At 46.8% G+C, this 19,735-nt stretch overlaps 1 protein-coding gene and 1 long non-coding RNA gene across 3 annotated transcripts in view; one reads left to right on the top strand and one right to left on the bottom strand.

Annotated features, from left to right (window-relative positions):
- LOC307224701 overlaps positions 1–19,735 on the top strand; it is a 45,608-nt gene that overhangs the window by 25,397 nt on the left and 476 nt on the right. The window lies entirely within an intron of this gene.
- On the bottom strand, positions 1,551–18,785 carry LOC307224642 (zona pellucida sperm-binding protein 3-like). 2 transcript variants are annotated; one of them, XM_079991675.1, is made up of 9 exons: positions 18,387–18,785; positions 15,364–15,482; positions 14,496–14,599; positions 9,709–9,886; positions 8,711–8,828; positions 8,525–8,616; positions 3,454–3,602; positions 3,215–3,340; positions 1,551–1,725 (listed from the first exon to the last, which is right to left on the bottom strand). In XM_079991675.1, the coding sequence occupies exons 1-9, from the start codon at positions 18,768–18,770 to the stop codon at positions 1,610–1,612; spliced, it is 1,386 nt and encodes a 461-aa protein (XP_079847801.1). In that variant the 5' UTR covers positions 18,771–18,785; the 3' UTR covers positions 1,551–1,609. The 2 variants fall into 2 exon arrangements, with proteins under 2 accessions (XP_079847801.1, XP_079847800.1); XM_079991674.1 differs by having other exon boundaries at positions 3,212–3,340.

Genomic DNA, 19,735 nt, shown 5'->3' on the forward strand with positions numbered 1-19,735 from the left:
CACGTGGGTGAGAATAACAAAGGCCAAGTTGCGGTGTGTGTTGTACTCCCGAGTAAACCTGCACAGGGGCTGAGCGAGCTAAGCTAAGTAATATTTTGTTTCTTGTTCCTGTGCCTTGTTCCAGACGGAGATGTTGATTCTGTCTGCAGGGGAGTCCGTCATTTGCCATGGTTCGAATACTGGACCCCAGGGGTAGAATTGCAGAATTGGAAGGGGGGAAACAGCCATTTAGTCCAGCCCCCTCCAGTGCAGGAATCACATTGCTGGTTACTTAAAAACAACTCAGGACAGAGGCCCTGGACACAAATTTGCTTGGGCAAATTAAGACGGCAAGTGCCTGGACCCTCTCAGGCTTTGCAGAGCACCCAGCTCCGTTGTTAGCAAAGTAAAACAATTGTGTAGGGTTTTTTAAAGCAAGGGATGTGGGAGGGAGAAACTGGGTCTCAGTGCGAAAGACCCGAGGTTCTAGCCCCCCAATATCTGTTGGAACTGATACGGAAGGGGGGCATGTCTTCTTCACCTTCTTCGCTACAATATATCCATTTATTTCCAACTGTCAGTGTCAAAAGGGACTAAAATCTATAAAATTCATAGAAAATCAACGTGCCAATTTGCTCAATTTCTCTAGGACTCCATGACACCTCCCCTGTCCTTCATAATCCCTCAGGCAAGGTGTCAAGACCCTAATCCTGTCAAATCACTCTGCCAAGCCTTTCCTCCGGGCAACGCCAGTACATGGACCATTGTCTTCTCATCACCGGTACTCAGGATGTGCTTATCTACGCATATCTCCAGCTCTGCATATTCCCCCCTCCCTCCTCCATATGTTAATCCTGTGTAACCCAACCTCTTCTTAATGTATTCATGATGTAACTGGGATGTATTTTGCCCTGTATTCTGGGACATGGAGGGAAGTTTCAAAAGTTCATGTCACCCCTTTCTCGCTGTTCAATCTCGCCTTGAACCTGTTGCGCAATAAACTTGGATCTTCTGCAGCTTGCTCCTGTCTCCGGCTGAGCTCATTTTCCTCCGCAGGGACCCACGGACTTAGTCCGACGAGCTGGGTGGCAGAGCAGCCTCGCACCCAGATTTTACCGTAACAGAACAGAGAGAAGGTTGCAGATCCCCACTCTTTGGAACTCAGGTGGCCTCAATCAGAACTAGCCACACTGTTATCTTAACACCACAGCAAAGGTATTGTGAGGATAAGTGAGCAGAAGAACACTCAAGCAAATTGCCCAGATCTTTGAGGAAGGGTGTGAGGGGCATACATATCAAAATAGGCCTGTAGGTGAGACTTACTTGCTTGTATTTAAAAATGTTTTAGATTTTGAATTTTATTTTTAGAGAAGCAAGTGCAATCCCACACATACCCTACCCAGCCAAAAAGCCCCATTCCCCAAATCCCACCATCAACAGCAAAGATTCACCTCTCACTGTAACGCAACTCAGGCTTTATATATATCATATATAATTTTCCCCCATATATAGGATTAGTCACCAGCCCTTAGTACCCTCTTTCTCATTTAAAGGTGGAAGGAAGCAAGAAAGCCATTTCTATCTCTTTATTTAGTTTTTTTCCACATCGAGATACGTATTACATTACATTTTAAGAGGACCCCGGGCACTTTTTGAGCAGAGGGACCCCAAAAGTAATCAGAGCGAGAAGCAGAGCCAGAGACATCAAGATGAGCCCAGCCAGCAACCCAGGCGCTGAGAGGAATCCTGCAAATGGGGGGGGGGAGAGAGAAAGAGAGAACAAATTCAACTTACATCAAAGCTGTCATAAGGCTGCAAGCTCTTTTACTACAGTGGTACCTTGGGTTAAGAACTTAATTCATTCTTGTGGTCTGTTCTTAACCTGAGGTACCACTTTATCTAATGGGGCTTCCAGCTGCCTCTGCGCCGCCGGAGCATGATTTCTGTTCTCATCCCGAAGCAAAGTTCTTAACCCGAGGTAATATTTCTGGGTTAGTGGAGTCTGTAACCTGAAGCATGTGTAACCTGAAGTGTCTGTAACCTCAGGTACCACTGTATTGATCTAGGGAACTTGCCTCCAAGTAAACCTGGAGGGCTTCATGCTGCAATCCAACTTACATTTTTGGTCAGTGTTAGACTTCCTGTAAGCATCTTAGAGCGCTGGCTGCCCCCTCTCTGTAAAAGATCTGATGTGAAAGGAGTGGGCTCTTGGATCTCTCTAATTATACAGTGGTGCCCCGCAAGACGAATGCCTCGCAAGACGGAAAACCCGCTAGACGAAAGGGTTTTCCATTTTGGAGGCGCTTCGCAAAACGAATTTCCCTATGGGCTTGCTTCGCAAGACAAAAATGTCTTGCGAGTTCCTGCGGGGTTTTTTCCCTTTCCCCCCCCCTTTTCCTAAGGCACTTATCAGCTGATCCGCTAAAAGCCGCTAAACCGCTAATAGTGCTAATCCGCTAAGCTGTCAATGGGCTTGCTTCGCAAGACGAAAAAACCGCTATACGAAGAGCCTCACGGAACGGATTAATTTCGTCTTGCGAGGCACCACTGTATCCAACTTGTAAATAAAACACAAATAGCTGTGAGCCTCCAGCAATCTCATCCTAAAGGAAGCCCCTGGAAGTTCTAAGCATAGCAGGTTTATGTGGGATGATGGGAGAGAAGGATTAAGCCAGGAGGAGGGGACACGCTCCAGCTCAAAGCCCCAAAACCTCACCTTGAATGCTTTTGCCTAGAATGCACCCCCCAAAACGCAGCCTGGAGCATCGCTTATTTCCATGCTGTGGCCCAATTCCTTACTTGTTTCCAGACAAGCTATCCAATTATAGTGGTATCTCAGGTTACAGATGCTTCAGGTTACATACGCTTCAGGTTACATACTCTGCTAACCCAGAAATATTACCTTGGGTTAAGAACTTTGCTTCAGGATGAGAATGGAAATCGCGCCGTGGCAGCAGCAGGAGGCCCCATTAGCTAAAGTGGTGCTTCAGGTTAAGAACAGTTTCAGGTTAAGAACGGACCTCCGGAACGAATTAAGTACTTAACCTGAGGTACCACTGTACTAACCTTTCAGTGCAAAAACAAGCCATCCCTAACTAATCACATGTTACTATCATTGGCCCCAGAATTTTATTCTGATTTTGTAGCTAGATTCCTGAATCAAATTCTCACTCTGCTCTCGCCTGCATTCTTGAAATATTTACTACTACTAAAAAGGAGGAGGAGGAGGTACCACCATGTTCTTCTGGAGATTCCGTTGTTTCACTTTGCTGGGCCGAAAGACTCCTTGAGCCCATGTATGCATCACGGACGAAAATAGGACCAATCATCACGTCAGTCTCCAGTTCCTTCACCAGTTGACCTGCATTTTGAGCAAGGTTAAACTTAGCCATCAGTAGGTCAGCCTCACCCCCCTCATTTGGAGACCCCTGCACAGAACAGATTGGCTCCCCTGCCAACATGGATGGAACGCACCATGCTTTGTGGATACATCTCTGCCAGATCTCCTTCCTCTTGCCCACCTATCCCAGGGGTTGAGCCTCCTCGGCTGCCCTCCAGTGACACCACAGTTCCCAGTCTCACAGCAGGTGCAGATCCCCTGGGTACCCTCAACCGGAATCCACCTGGAGGGATGGGGGAAAGGAAGAGAAAGGCCTACATTACCTGCAGAATTGGTTTGCTTGGGCAGCAAGGTCAAATACTTGACATAATTTTGTTAGACACCATCGGCTGGGTGAGGACTGCAGGGCCTGCTCCCTTCCAGGGCCTTTTCCAACTGGCCCGGGGGGCGTGGCCCAGGCCCTCTCTCCCGGCTATAAAGGGACTCCTGCTGCAGGGAGGCCTCGGACCATCGGCTGGGTGAGGACTGCAGGGCCTGCTCCCTTCCAGGGCCTTTTCCAACTGGCCCGGGGGGCGTGGCCCAGGACCTCTCTCCCGGCTATAAAGGGACTCCTGCTGCAGTGAGGCCTCGGACCATCGGCTGGGTGAGGACTGCAGGGCCTGCTCCCTTCCAGGGCCTTTTCCAACTGGCCCGGGGGGCGTGGCCCAGGCCCTCTCTCCCGGCTATAAAGGGACTCCTGCTGCAGGGAGGCCTCGGACCATCGGCTGGGTGAGGACTGCAGGGCCTGCTCCCTTCCAGGGCCTTTTCCAACTGGCCCAGGGGGCGTGGCCCAGGCACTTATTTGGAACAAACTTTTTGGGAAGGGTGGGAAGTGCTCTGCCATTCTTCCCTGTTCCAGGTGGTTAATGTGCTTTAAAATGTCCTCAAGCAGTCGGTGGCAATTTAAATTTAAATTTAAATTTTTATTTTTTTTCCCCTTTTTTCCATTGTTGGGGGTGGGTGGGATGGATATTTAGTTGGGGATTAATTTTAGTATAATTGTTTTGTTTCTTTTTGTTGTTGTTGTTTTATTGGTTCTGTATAGTTTGTGTTTTGTTTTTAAGGGGCGGGATCAGGGCTGCCTGGGAGTGGGGCCCCAGCCAACACGATGGCTGGGACAAGTTCCACAGGGGGGGAAGCACTGGGACATCCGATCTCGGTGATCATGGGCAGGAGGCGGAGTTACGCTAAGACCAGACCATGTCATTACCGAGGAGGCAGGTTTAGTCGTTGTTTGAAGACTATCCCTGCCTCCGGGTCTGGCCTTGACCAGATGGATACTGGAATCAACAGGGGAAACCTACATGACCTGAAGGTGTTGCTGTGTAATGCCAGGTCAATGATGAATAAAACCACTGCCATCCACGACTTGATTGTGGATGGAGGATTTGACCTGGCATGTGTGACAGAGACCTGGTTGGAGGAAGCAGATGGGCCTGTCCTTGCCGCTGCTTGCCCACCAGGTTTCTCTTACGCACAGCAACCCAGGTCATGTGGGCGGGGAGGGGGGGTTGCAGTGATTTTTAGGAAGTCACTAGCTTGCACCAGGCGTCCTACTGGGAAGATCCAGCTTTCTGAGTGCATGTTCTGGAAGTTGGGCAATAGGGGCAGTACAGGATTCCTTTTGGTGTACCGACCTCCCCGCTGCACCAAGGACTCCCTGTCTGAGCTGCTTCAGGTCGTGGCGGATTTTCTCCTGGAGACACCTAGTTTGGTTGTCCTAGGAGATTTTAACATCCATGCCGACACGACCTTACAAGGGGCTGCTCGGGACTTCGTGGAAAGCATGGCCTCCATGGGGCTGTCCCTGAATAAGTTTGGCCCAACTCATAGTCATGGACATGCCTTAGACCTGGTGTTCACCTCTAGTGACGTGGGTGATCTGACACTAAGTAAAAGTGAAACAAAAGAAGTGCCATGGTCAGATCACTTCCTGGTGCAACTGGACTTCTCTGCGACCCATCCCCTCTGCAGGGAGGTGGGACCAATTCGGATGGTCCGCCCCCGCCACTTAATGGATCCAAATGGTTTCCAGAGAGTGGTAGGGGATGCTTTATCCCATGTTGATGGCCTTTCAGCGGATTCCCTGGTGGCCCGCTGGAATGCGGAGTTAACCAGGGCTATCGACTGTCTGGCTCCGAAGCGCCCTCTCCGATTGCATGGAGCCCGGACAGCTCCGTGGTTTTCTTCGGAGCTGAGGGCGATGAAACAATCGCTGAGACGGCTAGAGCGTCGGTGGCAAAAAACTCACTCTGAATCTGACCGGACACAGGTTAGAGCTCAACGTCGAGCCTACCAAGTGGCGATAGCGACGGCGAAGAAGACTTTCTTCACCGCCTCTATTGCATCTGCAGAAAATAGTAGCAGGAGACTCTTTCAGGTGGTTCGTAATTTAACGGAACCACCTTTACCACCGGGGCCTTGTAAAGACCCCAAGATCTCCTGCAACGATTTTGCAAAGTTTTTTGCAGATAAAATCACTCATATTCGGAGGGAGCTAGACACCACCGTGGGAGCAGTGCCGGGGCAGGAGAGTGCTAGAGCTCTGTCTGGTCAAGTTGCATGGAGTCAATTTCAATCCGTTACCCCCGAGGATGTGGACAGGCTGCTTGGACGCGTGAAACCAACCACCTGTCTCCTGGATCCTTGCCCATCCTGGCTAATAAAAGCAAGCCGGGAAGGGCTGGGCGATGGGCTCTGCGGGGTGGTGAATGCTTCCCTCTGTGAGGGAACATTCCCAGATCCGCTGAAAGAGGCGGTCATTAAACCGCTTCTTAAAAAAACATCTTTAGACCCGGCCAGTATGGCCAACTATCGCCCAGTCTCAAATCTTCCTTTCTTGGGCAAGGTGATTGAGCGCGTGGTTGCTGAACAACTCCAGGCACGCCTGGAGGATGCGGACCATTTGGATCCCTTCCAATCGGGATTCAGGCCTCATCATGGGACTGAAACTGCCTTGGTCGCGCTGGTTGATGACCTCCGGCGAGCTAGGGACAAAGGTGAGAGTTGTTTCCTAGTTCTGCTGGATCTCTCAGCGGCCTTTGATACAATCGACCATAACATCCTTCTGGACCGTCTAGAGGGGCTGGGAGCTGGGGGCACTGTTATACAGTGGTTTCGCTCCTTCCTCCTGGGCCGTGTTCAGAAAGTGGTGGTGGGGGATGAGTGTTCAGACCCCTGGGCCCTCACTTGTGGAGTGCCTCAAGGTTCCGTCCTCTCCCCCATGCTTTTTAACATCTATATGAAGCCGCTGGGAGAGATCATCAGGGGGTTTGGACTGGGTGTTCATCAATATGCAGATGATACCCAGCTCTACCTCTCTTTCAAATCAGAACCAGTGAAGGCGGTGAAGGTCCTGTGTGAGTGCCTGGAGGCGGTTGGAGGATGGATGGCGGCTAATGGATTGAGGTTGAATCCTGACAAGACAGAAGTACTGTTTTTGGGGGACAGGGGGCGGGCTGGTGTGGAGGACTCCCTGGTCCTGAATGGGGTAACTGTGCCCCTGAAGGATCAGGTGCGCAGCCTGGGAGTCATTTTGGACTCACAGCTGTCCATGGAGGCGCAGGTCAATTCTGTATCCAGGGCAGCTGTCTACCAACTCCACCTGGTACGCAGGCTGAGACCCTACCTGCCTGCGGACTGTCTCGCCAGAGTGGTGCATGCTCTAGTTATCTCCCGCTTGGACTACTGCAATGCGCTCTACGTGGGGCTACCTTTGAAGGTGACTCGGAAACTACAACTAATCCAGAATGCGGCAGCTAGACTGGTGACTGGGGGCGGCCGCCGAGACCACATAACACCGGTCTTGAAAGACCTACATTGGCTCCCAGTACGTTTCCGAGCACAATTCAAAGTGCTGGTGTTGACCTTTAAAGCCCTAAACGGCCTCGGCCCAGTATACCTGAAGGAGCGTCTCCACCTCCATCGTTCTGCCCGTACGCTGAGGTCCAGTGCCGAGGGCCTTCTGGCGGTTCCCTCATTGCGAGAAGCAAAGCTACAGGGAACCAGGCAGAGGGCCTTCTCGGTCGTGGCGCCTGCCCTGTGGAACGCCCTCCCATCAGATGTCAAAGCAATAAATAACTACCTGACATTCAGAAGACATCTTAAGGCAGCCCTGTTCAGGGAAGTTTTTAATCTGTGATATTTTAGTGTATTTTTGGTTTTTATGGAAGCCGCCCAGAGTGGCTGGGGAGACCCAGCCAGATGGGCGGGGTACAAATAATAAATTATTATTATTATTATTATCACAATCTCTGGATAGTGAGATTATGAGTGCTGTAATGTAAGCTGCTTTGAGACTTGGAATTGAATTTTTTTTAATGATGTTACTGCCAGCCCGGTTGGGTGGGTTGAAGGGAAGCTTCTGGAAACATCACTTGTGTTGGTATGTATATGATTTTGGGGGGGAATTGTTTTTGTTTTTTTTCTTTGTTCTTTCCCTTTTTTTGTTTCATTTTTCTAGGTATATAAAATTTTTATATAATTTTTGTATACAGTGGTGCCTCGCAAGACGAAAAGAATCCGTTCCGCGATTCTCTTCGTCTAGCGGTTTTTTCGTCTTGCGAAGCAAGCCCATTGACGGCTTAGCGGCTTAGTGCTATTAGAGGCTTAGCGGCTTTTAGCGGCTTACCGGATAAGCGGCTTAGCGGCTTAGAAAAAGGGGGGGGGGAGGAAAAAAAAGTCGGAAAAACTCGCAAGACATTTCGTCTTGCGAAGCAAGCCCATAGGGAAATTCGTTTTGCGAAGCGCCTCCAAAACGGAAAACCCTTTCGTCTAGCGGGTTTTTCGTCTTGCGAGGCATTCGTCTTGCGGGACACCACTGTACATGTTGGAAATTATAGTATGTCCTGTAATGTAATATGACAATGTTTACCAATGTAATATAAGAATGTTAACAAATAAATAAAATGCAAATTCAAAAAACAACAACAAAAAATAGGAAACATCACTAGCTAGTTGTTTCTTTGACAGCCAACTATTTAAGCCTGTAGAAAGGTCATTGGCAGGCTTGGCTAGGGCTATTAACATAGAATCACAGAACTGTAGAATTGGACGGTTCATCTAGTTGAAGCCCCTGCACGAATCACAGCTGAAACATCCCTGACGGATAGCCACCCAAGCTCTCTTTAAAAACCACCTATGAAGGGGAGTCCATAGCTCACTCACATGTTATTAGCTTGGTTGAAGGAGCAAGCCTTGTTTTCAGGATCAGGGGCCTGGCTGGAAGCAGTCACTTTCAGGTGGCAAGTGATGTAGATCTGGAGAAGCGAAGTAGACAAAAAAAAAAAAAAACTCCCATTAGACATTCTAGGCTTCAGCTCAAGGAAGGCTGTGCAAGACGAGGCTTCTCACCAGCTCCTGAGGATGTCCTGTAAATCTGAAAACGTCCACGGTGAACTGGAGCAAATCCTCCTTGAGCCTTGGAGACACAAAGGCTGAGCTGGAATCTGACCTCCCATCCACAAGGCAGCTAAAACACAAGGAAAGGAAAGGGGAAGGAAGGAAGGAAGAAAAAGAAAAGCTGTCAGAGAAGAAGGGCAAATCTGTATTTCAGTTTCTTCCTCATTTTTTTCTTCCACTCTTAAGTTCCATTCACATTTCCACATCAGTTTGCAAGGTGTGTTTTTTTTTTTTAAAAAAAAAACACCTCATGAAAAATTGCCAGCATTTTAGTGTCATTTTCTCCTATTAAATATATGCTTTTGTATCCATTTTCCATTAGTATACATGTTTCTGCAAAGCAATTTCTCCTGGTATTACGGTATGTATGTTAATTCCTCCAAACATGTGTATTTTTATTCACACTTCACATGCATTTCTTACACATGGAGATGGATAATTGGACTGTAAAATTCAGAGAATAGTGAAGTTCCCAAAGGATGTCTTGTTTCGGGAAAAGCAAGTTCGGCAGATTTGCATTTAAATGCAAACAGAATCAACCCCTCCGCCCATCCCTAGCTGTCAGCAGTACAGTGGTACCTCGGGTTAAGAACTTAATCCGTTCTGGAGGTCCGTACTTAACCTGAAACTGTTCTTAACCTGAAGCACCACTTTAGCTAACGGGGCCTGCCGCTGCTGCCGCGCCACCGGAGCACGATTTCTGTTCTCATCCTGAAGCAAAGTTCTTAACCCGAGGTAACCATTTCTGGGTTAGCGAAGTCTGTAACCTGAAGCGTTTGTAACCCCGAGGTACCACTGTACTTCCTGTAACATGAGGTTCCTGGCTGCCCTAGTCCAAGGGTGGGGAACTAGCAACTCTGCCCTTTCTGCTCCTTGTCCCTTCTCCCTTGCAGCCGCTGGCCTGCCCAAGGGCATAGTGACTGGCAGGGACAACCCTAGAGAGCTCCTACCCGTTGTGGTCAATGATGGGATATCGGGGAGTGGCGTCCCTGCTTGGGCTCAGCGTGGCGACACAGTGGTTGACAAACAGCCTCAGAGGAAGATGGTTCTCTGCATTCACTTCAGCCTGGATGTACATCACGTCTCCCAGCTGGTACGTGCCGGAAGCTCTCTCAGTGCTCCAGTCATCTGAAAGACAAGCGAGTTGCAGAATCTTACCTAGAGGGAAATAAAGCTATCCAGCACAGACCTCAACACTGGTTTGTCCTGTCCAAGGATGCATCATCATCATGCAGCGCAGAGTTAGACTATGGGACTCCCTCCCACAAGAGGCAGTGATGGCCACCAATTTGAAGGGCTTTAAAAGAGGATGATAATAATAATAATGATAATAATTTTTTTAAAATAATATTTATTACTTTTAAACACTACAAAAAAAGGGAAAGAAAAAAAGGAGAAAAGAAAACAATACAATACAATGTATAAACATTACACAACACAACGCTAACACAATAAACTAAACTAAACCAAATAAAAACAATTTAAAACACACATCTTACCATTTCAGTGTCTTCACTTTCATTCACTTGTTTCAACGACCTCCTCGCACCTCCCTTTTTGTATTCCACTTCTATTAATTGTTTCAGCAAATCCTTTCCATCTTCCTCTATTTTCTGTCATATAATTATCTTAACATATTTTAACCTTATTTTCCCTTTAATACTCTAATAATTATAGAAATAATGTAAAATTAATGAGTGTTAGAAAAATGTTGGAATGAAGTAGAAATGTTATAAGGAATTAAGTATAAATAGATTATTAGAATATTAAAGGGAAAATGATAATAATTTTTTATTTATACCCCGCCCTTCCCAGTTCAAAAACCGGGCTCCGGGCGGCTAACAACAAATTTAAAACACTTAATTGTAAAAGCAGCATAAAATACAGTATAAAAATATGAACAATAAAATTCGAAATTCAGAAATCAGTTTAGGGGAAATAAGCATTAGGTAATCCCCAGGGCTAGCTGGCTGAATTGGTCCTACTTGGGCCAGCGAGGCGGCCAGGGGAGAATTAGCTGTGGGGTCTCAGAGCGGGTAATCTTCATAAAAGGGGAGGGGGAGGGAAGAGAAGGGAAATATCCGAGGATGTGGACAGGCTGCTTGGACGAGTGAAACCGACCACCTGTCTTCTTGATCCTTGCCCATCCTGGCTGATAAAAGCGAGCCGGGAAGGACTGAGCGATGGGCTTTGCGGGGTGGTGAATGCTTCCCTCTGTGAGGGAGCCTTCCCAGACCCGCTGAAAGAGGCGGTCATTAAACCGCTTCTTAAAAAAACATCTTTAGACCCGGCCAATTTGGCCAACTATCGCCCAGTCTCAAATCTTCCATTCTTGGGCAAGGTGATTGAGCGGGTGGTTGCTGAACAACTCCAAGCACGCCTGGAGGAAACGGACCATTTGGATCCCTTCCAATCGGGATTCAGGCCTCACCATGGGACTGAAACTGCCTTGGTCGCGCTGGTTGATGATCTCCGGCGGGCTAGGGACAAAGGTGAGAGCTGTTTCCTAGTTCTGCTGGATCTCTCAGCGGCCTTTGACACCATCGACCATAACATCCTTCTGGACCGTCTTGAGGGGCTGGGAGCTGGGGGCACTGTCCTACAGTGGTTCCGCTCCTTCCTCCTGGGCCGTGTTCAGAAAGTGGTGGTGGGGGATGAGTGTTCAGACCCTTGGGCCCTCACTTGTGGGGTACCTCAGGGTTCCGTCCTCTCCCCCATGCTTTTTAACATCTATATGAAGCCGCTGGGAGAGATCATCAGGGGGTTTGGACTGGGTGTTCATCAGTATGCAGATGACACCCAGCTCTACCTCTCTTTTAAATCAGAACCAGTGAAGGCGGTGAAGGTCCTGTGTGAGTGCCTGGAGGCGGTTGGAGGTTGGATGGCGGCTAACAGATTGAGGTTGAATCCTGACAAGACAGAAGTACTGTTTTTGGGGGACAGGAGGCGGGCAGGTGTGGAGGATTCCCTGGTCCTGAATGGGGTAACTGTGCCCCTGAAGGACCAGGTGCGCAGCCTGGGAGTCATTTTGGACTCACAGCTGTCCATGGAGGCGCAGGTTAACTCTGTGTCCAGGGCAGCTGTCTACCAGCTCCACCTGGTACGCAGGCTAAGACCCTACCTTCCCGCGGACTGTCTCGCCAGAGTGGTGCATGCTCTGGTTATCTCACGCTTGGACTACTGCAACGCGCTCTACGTGGGGCTACCTTTGAAGGTGACCCGGAAACTGCAATTAATCCAGAATGCGGCAGCTAGACTGGTGACTGGGAGTGGCCGCCGGGACCACATAACACCGGTTCTGAGAGATCTGCACTGGCTCCCAGTACGTTTCCGAGCACGATTCAAAGTGTTGGTGCTGACCTTTAAAGCCCTAAACGGCCTCGGTCCTGTATACCTGAAGGAGCATCTCCACCCCCATCGTTCAGCCCGGACACTGAGATCCAGCGCCGAGGGCCTTCTGGCGGTTCCCTCATTGCGAGAAGTGAGGCTACAGGGAACCAGGCAGAGGGCCTTCTCGGTAGTGGCGCCCGACCTGTGGAACGCCCTCCCATCAGATGTCAAAGAGATAAAGAATTACCTGACATTCAGAAGACATCTTAAGGCAGCCCTGTTCAGGGAAGTTTTTAATATGTAATGCTGTATTGTTTTTAACACTGATTGGGAGCCGCCCAGAGTGGCTGGGGAAACTCAGCCAGATGGGCGGGGTATAAATAATAAATTATTATTATTATTATTATAAATAAAAGATCAGGCTGAATTCGAATTAAAGGCCAGGCGGAATAGCTCTGTCTTACAGGCCTGATGGAAGGAGGTTAAATCCTGCAGGGCCCTGGTCTCATGGGCAGAGCATTCCACCAGGTCGGAGCCATCACTGAGAAGGCCCTGGTGGAGGATAGTCGTGTCTTCTTCAGGGCCCGGGACCTCTAAACTATGATTATTCATGGACCTTAAGGTCGTCTGTGGGGCAGACCAGGCAAATTCATGGAGGAGGAGAGGCCTATTGATGGCTTCGAGGAGCAGCAATGGCTAGGCTCTGCCTCCTCAGTCAGAGGCAGCAATGTCAGTTGCTGGAAGGAGAGAGAGGGCTCTTGGGCTCATGTTTAGCTCCCTGAAGGGCCATAAGATTATTTTATAGTATAGTATTTTCTTTTTTTTATATCCAACACTGCTTTTTGCCTTTTATCCCTGAAGCTTCTTTCTTCCTTCATTAATGTCTGTAACAAAGGCCAGTGCGGCCTCTTTGCAGGGAGGTGTCAAGATTACTACAAGGCCATAAAACAATAAATAAACTCTTTTTTTTAGCAGAGCAGGGCTGTGAGGGAGGGCTGCAAGTGGCTCAGGCAAAGAGAGATAAGGGGTTGCTATGCCGACTCCTGAAACAGGAAGAGGGAGGGACTGGAAATACGTGAAATGAAGAAGTTGATCCAAATATGGAAAAACCAAACCTAATTTTTATGGCATTTCTTGTAAAACACATGTTTTCTTGGAAATCAAATGACCATCCATCCTAGAGGGTATAAAAAGGCTGGCAAGCCCAGAGGGGGAAGGCAGGGCAGGCAATGAGCATTAGCTTGTCTGTACCTTTTTTTGTCATGGCAAAATAAATTATTTTACTGCTGTCAATGGAGTCTTTGAAGCGACTTCTGACTGCTCCTAGGATCACAGGGAACAAAAGGGAATGTCTTTCATCGCTAGTTTCCCACCAGCATCTAGTTGGCTACTGTGAGAGCAGGACTAGGTGGGCCCATGGCCTGATCCAGCAGGTTATATTCTTAATAATACAATGTATAAAACAGAAATATTTCTAAGCTCTAAAAAGATTACGGTCCCATCTGCACCTAAAATTTAAACTTTTGTGTATCAGAAGATAAACTCTTGTCCCAGGCCTTTATTAAATTTAAAGCACACACACAAACACCGAATCCTGGGAACTGTAGTTTAAGGGTGCAGGGAATTGTAGCTCTATGAGGAGTCACCTACAGTTTCCATGATTTGTGTGGGGGAGAGGATACAGCATAACAAGGCTCAAAGCTATGAAAAACTGCTCCATTAACAACATTTGAATTGTATTTAAATTGAAAAAGGAACAAAAGTAGGTAGTATGTCAGCTGCATTGATCAAAACCAGGAACACAGGAAAAGGAGGCAAGTATGTAAGGTGAAGCAAAAAACAAGGCTATTCAGAAGCAAAGTCTCGAGGGGGAGTCTAAAAGACAGGAAGGCCTACAGTGAAAAAGATTTTTTTAAAATAAAGATTACCAAATAAAGTTACACTTCACAGAGGCCAATGGCTTGCAGTTCAATTAACCACATTAGACACCCCCAGATCCAGACACCCCCCAGGAGCAGAAAAGGTAGAATCCATCACAAACAAGTGACCGGATGAAAAACCAACAGGGAGTTAGGACTAGATGGCCATTGCACTGCCAGCTTTCAGGGGCTCCTTCGGTGTTAGTGGCCCCTGCTTGGCCCAGCTGGCAGGCTTGCCTGGCTATGGTCACTGCACCCAGTAGCCCTGGGCAGCCCTGTCTAGCTACCCTCTTTTGATTCCCACAGAGTGATGCTCGGCCAGGGATGCTGCAGATACATTTAGGGTGGCCAGATCCAGCTGCCTGCTGCTTGCTTGGAAAAAGGTGAAAGTGACTCCTGCCCTCAAACTCCCTTGCCTCAGCAGTGGGCCTTGCCTAGCGCTGCCACCCTACACTGGGCTAATGGCCTGTTTCGTAATTTTCAAGTACCGTTCATTAAGCGCAAGGAGAAGCCCAGCCTGTGTTCTGCAGAAATGGTGGAGCTGAAGGGAGCCCAAGTTGGCTTGATGGCGTCGCTGCTCACGTTGCTTCTCCTGGAAAGAGAAATAAATAAGGCGAAAGTCCCCCACAGATGTGGTTCACAAAGGGGGCAAATGACTACTAGACCTTGTACAGCTGGTCTCACTGGATCAAGTTCATCACTTTTGTTGAATTAATGAAAGTTTTAATTGGATTTTGAAGAAATGAGCAATACAAATGCAGAACCGTAACTATTATTGCATTACTATCTTCCTTAGACTAGGGACGCGGGTGGTGCTGTGGTCTAAACCACTGAGCCTAGCGCTTGCTGATCGGAAGGTCGGCAGTTCGAATCCCTGCGACTGGGTGAGCTCCTGTTGCTCGGTCCCTGCTTCTGCCAACATAGCAGTTCGAAAACACGTCAAAGTGCAAGTAGATATATAGGTACCACTCCAGCGGGAAGGTAAACAGTGTTTCTGTGCACTGCTCTGGTTTGCCAGAAGCGGCTTAGTCATGCTGGCCACATGACCTGGAAAAAACTGTCTGCGGACAAACTTTGGCTCCTTCGGCCCATAAAACATGATGAGCACCACAACCCCAGAGTTGTTTGCGACTGGACTTAACTGTCAGGGGCCCTTTACCTTTTTTTAATCTTCCTTAGTGGGTCGTGCAAACCATTATTCTGCACAGTGCTTTTCATAGGGTATGGTAGGGGCACTAGGAATGAGTTTATGGAACTGGGGGGGGGGGTAGCCCAGAAATATTTGGGAGCCACTGCCCTGCTGCGCTTGTGAACGGCTCCTATGTGTCTGTCATTGCCACCATCTCCCCAACTCACCTTGGATAGTGACATTCAATAGGGACTTCGGCTGGGCTGGTTCGCATGACAACTGCATTAGTGCTGGGAGTAGGTTTGTAGTATAAGCTTATGCTGTAGACCAGGGATTCTGGAGTCATCTGGAGGAGGGAATGAGAGACGACCCATTGAGCCTCATTGTGTTTTTTTAGTGCAAGGATAATTTAAGACCACAGGTGGGCAGAGGTAGTGGAGTACCTTCAGGAAAATTGTCTAGATGCTGGTGCCATCATTATTAGAATGGCAAAGTAAAATCTGAGTTTGTGGAAATGGCAAAAATGATGGCAACTCTTAGAGGCCATTCAAATCAGAATAATTAAAGAGTTGGAGGGAGTGAAGGTATGTATGAAAAAATATGGTTCCGGAACTGGAATATTAATAGATAACGTGTAAAACGTGCAGGGGTAAGCAAGGAAATAATAAAAGAATCAGCTGAACAATGATTAAATTATAACACAAGACTGAAGAAGAAGAAAAAGAAAAGATCACACACGGGTGAAGGGGAATTTGAAATATTTATAATATAAAAGCTTTAATATACAATTTCTGTTATATTTGTATACAGCAAAGAAAAGTTTAGAGTAATTAGGTATATTTTAATTCAGTTAATTATGTAATAGGTTTATGTTAGAAAATGAATATGGATGTTGAATTTGTTGTTTGCAATTTTATTTTTTATTTTTGGAATATATATATATATATTTTAAGGAAGATTGTCTAGATGCTATGCGGTGGATTAGAGAAAGTTTGACTACCAAATGTCCAACAATAGCAACAAATAAAAAGCCTTCCCCCTCCCTAGAAAAAAAAACCTGGCTTGCTGAAAAATGAATACTTGGGAGAAACCAAGCATTTTGTGTCACAGGCCCAGTCCTGTCAAATGCTCTGCTAAAAGCAATTCAGAAGATATCCTAGTTGGAAAAAAAACATTTGCTGACAGGCTAATGCAGAAAAATTAAGAATGTTCTGTAAAAGTCAGCTGGTGATTTGTGACTTTGTATCTATCCAACTGTTGTAAATCAATTCGATTTTTTAAAAATGAAGTTGCAATATAAAATATTTTTAAAAAAGGAGGGAATTTTTGTGCAGGACGACTTTTGAGATTGTTTCAGCTACTGTTTGCAAACACCTGGACCAAGGATTTGCTTGGAGTCTGTTGGGAAGGATGTTAGCATTGAATGCTTCAGACAGATAATGATCCACAGAGCCCAATCCAAGTCTCCTAATAGAGTCATCTAGATTTTCAGGGACGCGGGTGGCGCTGTGGTCTAAACCACTGAGCCTAGGGCTTGCCAATCAGAAGGTCAGAATCCCCACGACGGGGTAAGCTCCCATTGCTCAGTCCCCACCTAGCAGTTCGAAAGCACGTCAAAGTGCAAATAGATAAATAGGTACATCTCCGGCGGGAAGGTAAACGGCGTTTCTGTGCACTGCTCTGGTTTGCCAGAAGCGGCTTTGCCATGCTGGCCACATGACCCGGAAGCTGTCTGCGGACAAACTCCAGCTCGGCCAGTAAAGCGAGATGAGCGCCGCAACCCCAGAGTCGTCCGCGACTGGACTTAATGGTCGGGGTCCCTTTACCTTTATCTAGATTTCAGTAGCTAGAAAGCCTTGTGCAGTTTATATTCTCCCTTTCAAATGTGCATGCCAAAACCAGCTAACAAGCAACTGCACAAAGTGAAATAGCTGTTGGCTGAATCCAAAGATTAAAAAAGTGCCGTATTAAGTTTACGGCATGTAATGCCTTAAGAGAGAATATTATGAAAATGATTTATAGGTGGTACATGACCCCAGTCAAGCTTGCTGAAATCTATCACTTGCCTGATAATAAATGTTGGAAATGTAAAGAAACTGATGGTACATTCTTTCACCTTTGGTGGACGTGCCCGAAGATTAAGGTTTTCTGGGAGATGATATATAATGAACTGAAAAAGGTATTTAAATACACCTTCCTTAAGAAACCAGAGGCCTTTCTCTTGGGCATAGTCGGCCAATTGGTGTTAAAGAAAGATAGAACGTTTTTTATGTATGCGACAACAGCAGCAAGAATACTCATCGCAAAGTACTGGAAGACACAAGATTTGCCCACCTTGGAAGAATGGCAGATGCAAGTAATAGACTACATGGAATTGGCAGAAATGACTGGCAGAATCCGAGACCTGGGAGAAGAAGCGGTGGAAGAGGACTGGAAGAAGTTTAAGATTTATCTGCAGAAATACTGCAAAGTTTATGAATGCTAAAATGATGTTGGATATAAAAATAATATGGCATTAGTGATACAGTGTTAAAAAGTATGCAAAAACGTAATAGAAAAAGGGCGAAAGATTAAAGTTATATTATGTCAAAAGTAAACAATATGTTAAAGGTGTTTAAATATAAGGAGGAAAGATCGGAGACGTAATGGAAGTGATTTTAATAATTAGAAACGAGTTTTGAAAGAGGGTAAGGATTTGCTGTATCTGATTGGACAAAGAGGAACACAAAAAAGGGAGGCGTGAGGAAGTCAAGAAAGTAAATTTTGTAAACATGAATTTAAAAATTGGAGTTTTTACTTTTAATTTGTTTTTTTTTATTTTGATGTATGTCTGTGATTGGTTATGTGGTTATGTATTTCTTTGACCTTTCTTCTTTTTTTCTGCAAAAATAAATAAATATATTAAAAAAAAAACAAAGATTAAAAAAGTGCAAACCTCTGGACTAGCCCTCAGGTGATGCAGAGGAGGAGGAGCAACAAGGAATGGAGGAAGAATTTGATTTGGTTCACATGTGAAGACATCTGAGAGGGCACCATGTTCCTACCCCCAGGTTTAAACTTTTCAGGATCTCAGCATTTCACAGAGCCTATTGCAGTTTCAAAGAACCCAGGGTAGCCAGTGTCACAATAACCTGATGGGTAAGAATTAGGCCTCTTAACTGGACCCCAGGCAAAGCCATTTAACTCTCCTGGAAACAAATGCAGAAACATGCATAGGATAGGTCAACATAGGTAATTAATACAGAGTTACCTGCAGGATGCTGCCACACTGATGGAGCCCAACGTCGAAGATCACTACATCCTTGGCAGCATCATAGGAGGTGTAGTGGCAGCCCGAGGAGCCCAGGCTGAGGTCCGTTGCCTGGATGAGCCTTCCAGTCCCAAACAGGTCCCTGTTGACTGTTACTACCACTTGGGCCTCTCCACACTGCACAGCCACAGGGGCAAAGTAGGACAACGCTCTCACCTGGGAAGCATCAACCCAAGCCCAGGGAGAGGACTCAGGCCAGGAGGGAGCTGGGGACACAGTCCTGGCAGTTCTCCAAACTGAGTTCCTTGGAGCAAATTGCCAGGGGTTATAAGAAGCAACCCCCCAGCAGAGGAAGACAACAGCCAAGTTTGCCCCAAACCCCATTTTGCTTCTTCAAGAAATCCAGCAACAAACACGACTGTTCTCTGCAAACTTTTATATCCCACCCCCAAAGTCCACTCTCACCTGACTCAGATAATGAGGAACCCAAACACACCTTTTGCTAAATGCAAACTCTGGAGGAAAAAAGGAAGGAACTAAAATTAGTCTCAGGTGCAAGTCAGCGCTTGTTGGGGAAAGCTGTAGCAGACAGCAAATGGAGGCCAACTAGTCCCTGAATTTATTATTATTATTTTTGTTTATTAAATTTATATAGCACCCTTCATTTGAAGATCTCAGGGCGGTTCACAACATAAAAATACAATATAAAAAACACAGAATGCAGAGTAAAAATAAGAACAATATGAAACTAATAGCTCCACCTGCCACACACATTTAAAAGGGTTCTGAAACTGAAACCATTCTGAAACTGCTTTTGAACTGACGTAGTCTGGAGCTGCGATATTAAATTGGGTTGGCTGCTATATCTGCATTAGGGTGATCTGTTGCATTGTAGAATTACTGAACTGTAGGGTTGGAAGGCACCCAAAGGGGTTAGCTAGTCCAACCCCCTGCAGTGCAGTAGAGCCCCTCCATTTTCAGGGGATTTTAGAAGGGCAACTTGTCTCATGCAAGGCAAAGGAAATCAGCACCTCCTGAAATTCTCTCATGGACAGCCCACAGCTATTACTGCCTGCCAGGAATCAGGAATCACAAAGCAATGGGCAAACGATCTGGTTGTGCTCTTCAGGTGTTGAGATACAACATTTAGGCTCCAATCCTGCACACACTTACCTGAGAGTAAGTCTCATTAAACTCAATGAGCTTACTTCCGAGTAGACGTAAAGGGTTGCCCTGTGGGCCATTTTCTAGGATGGGGTAGGAAAGTTTGGGGACCTGATGTTGTTGGACTCTCAACTCCCATGAACCCTGCCCAGAGTAGCCAGTGGTCAGGGATGGTGGGAGTTTTA

This window comes from Podarcis cretensis (genome assembly GCF_951804945.1).
Source record: "Podarcis cretensis genome assembly, chromosome: 9".
NCBI lineage: Eukaryota > Metazoa > Chordata > Lepidosauria > Squamata > Lacertidae > Podarcis > Podarcis cretensis.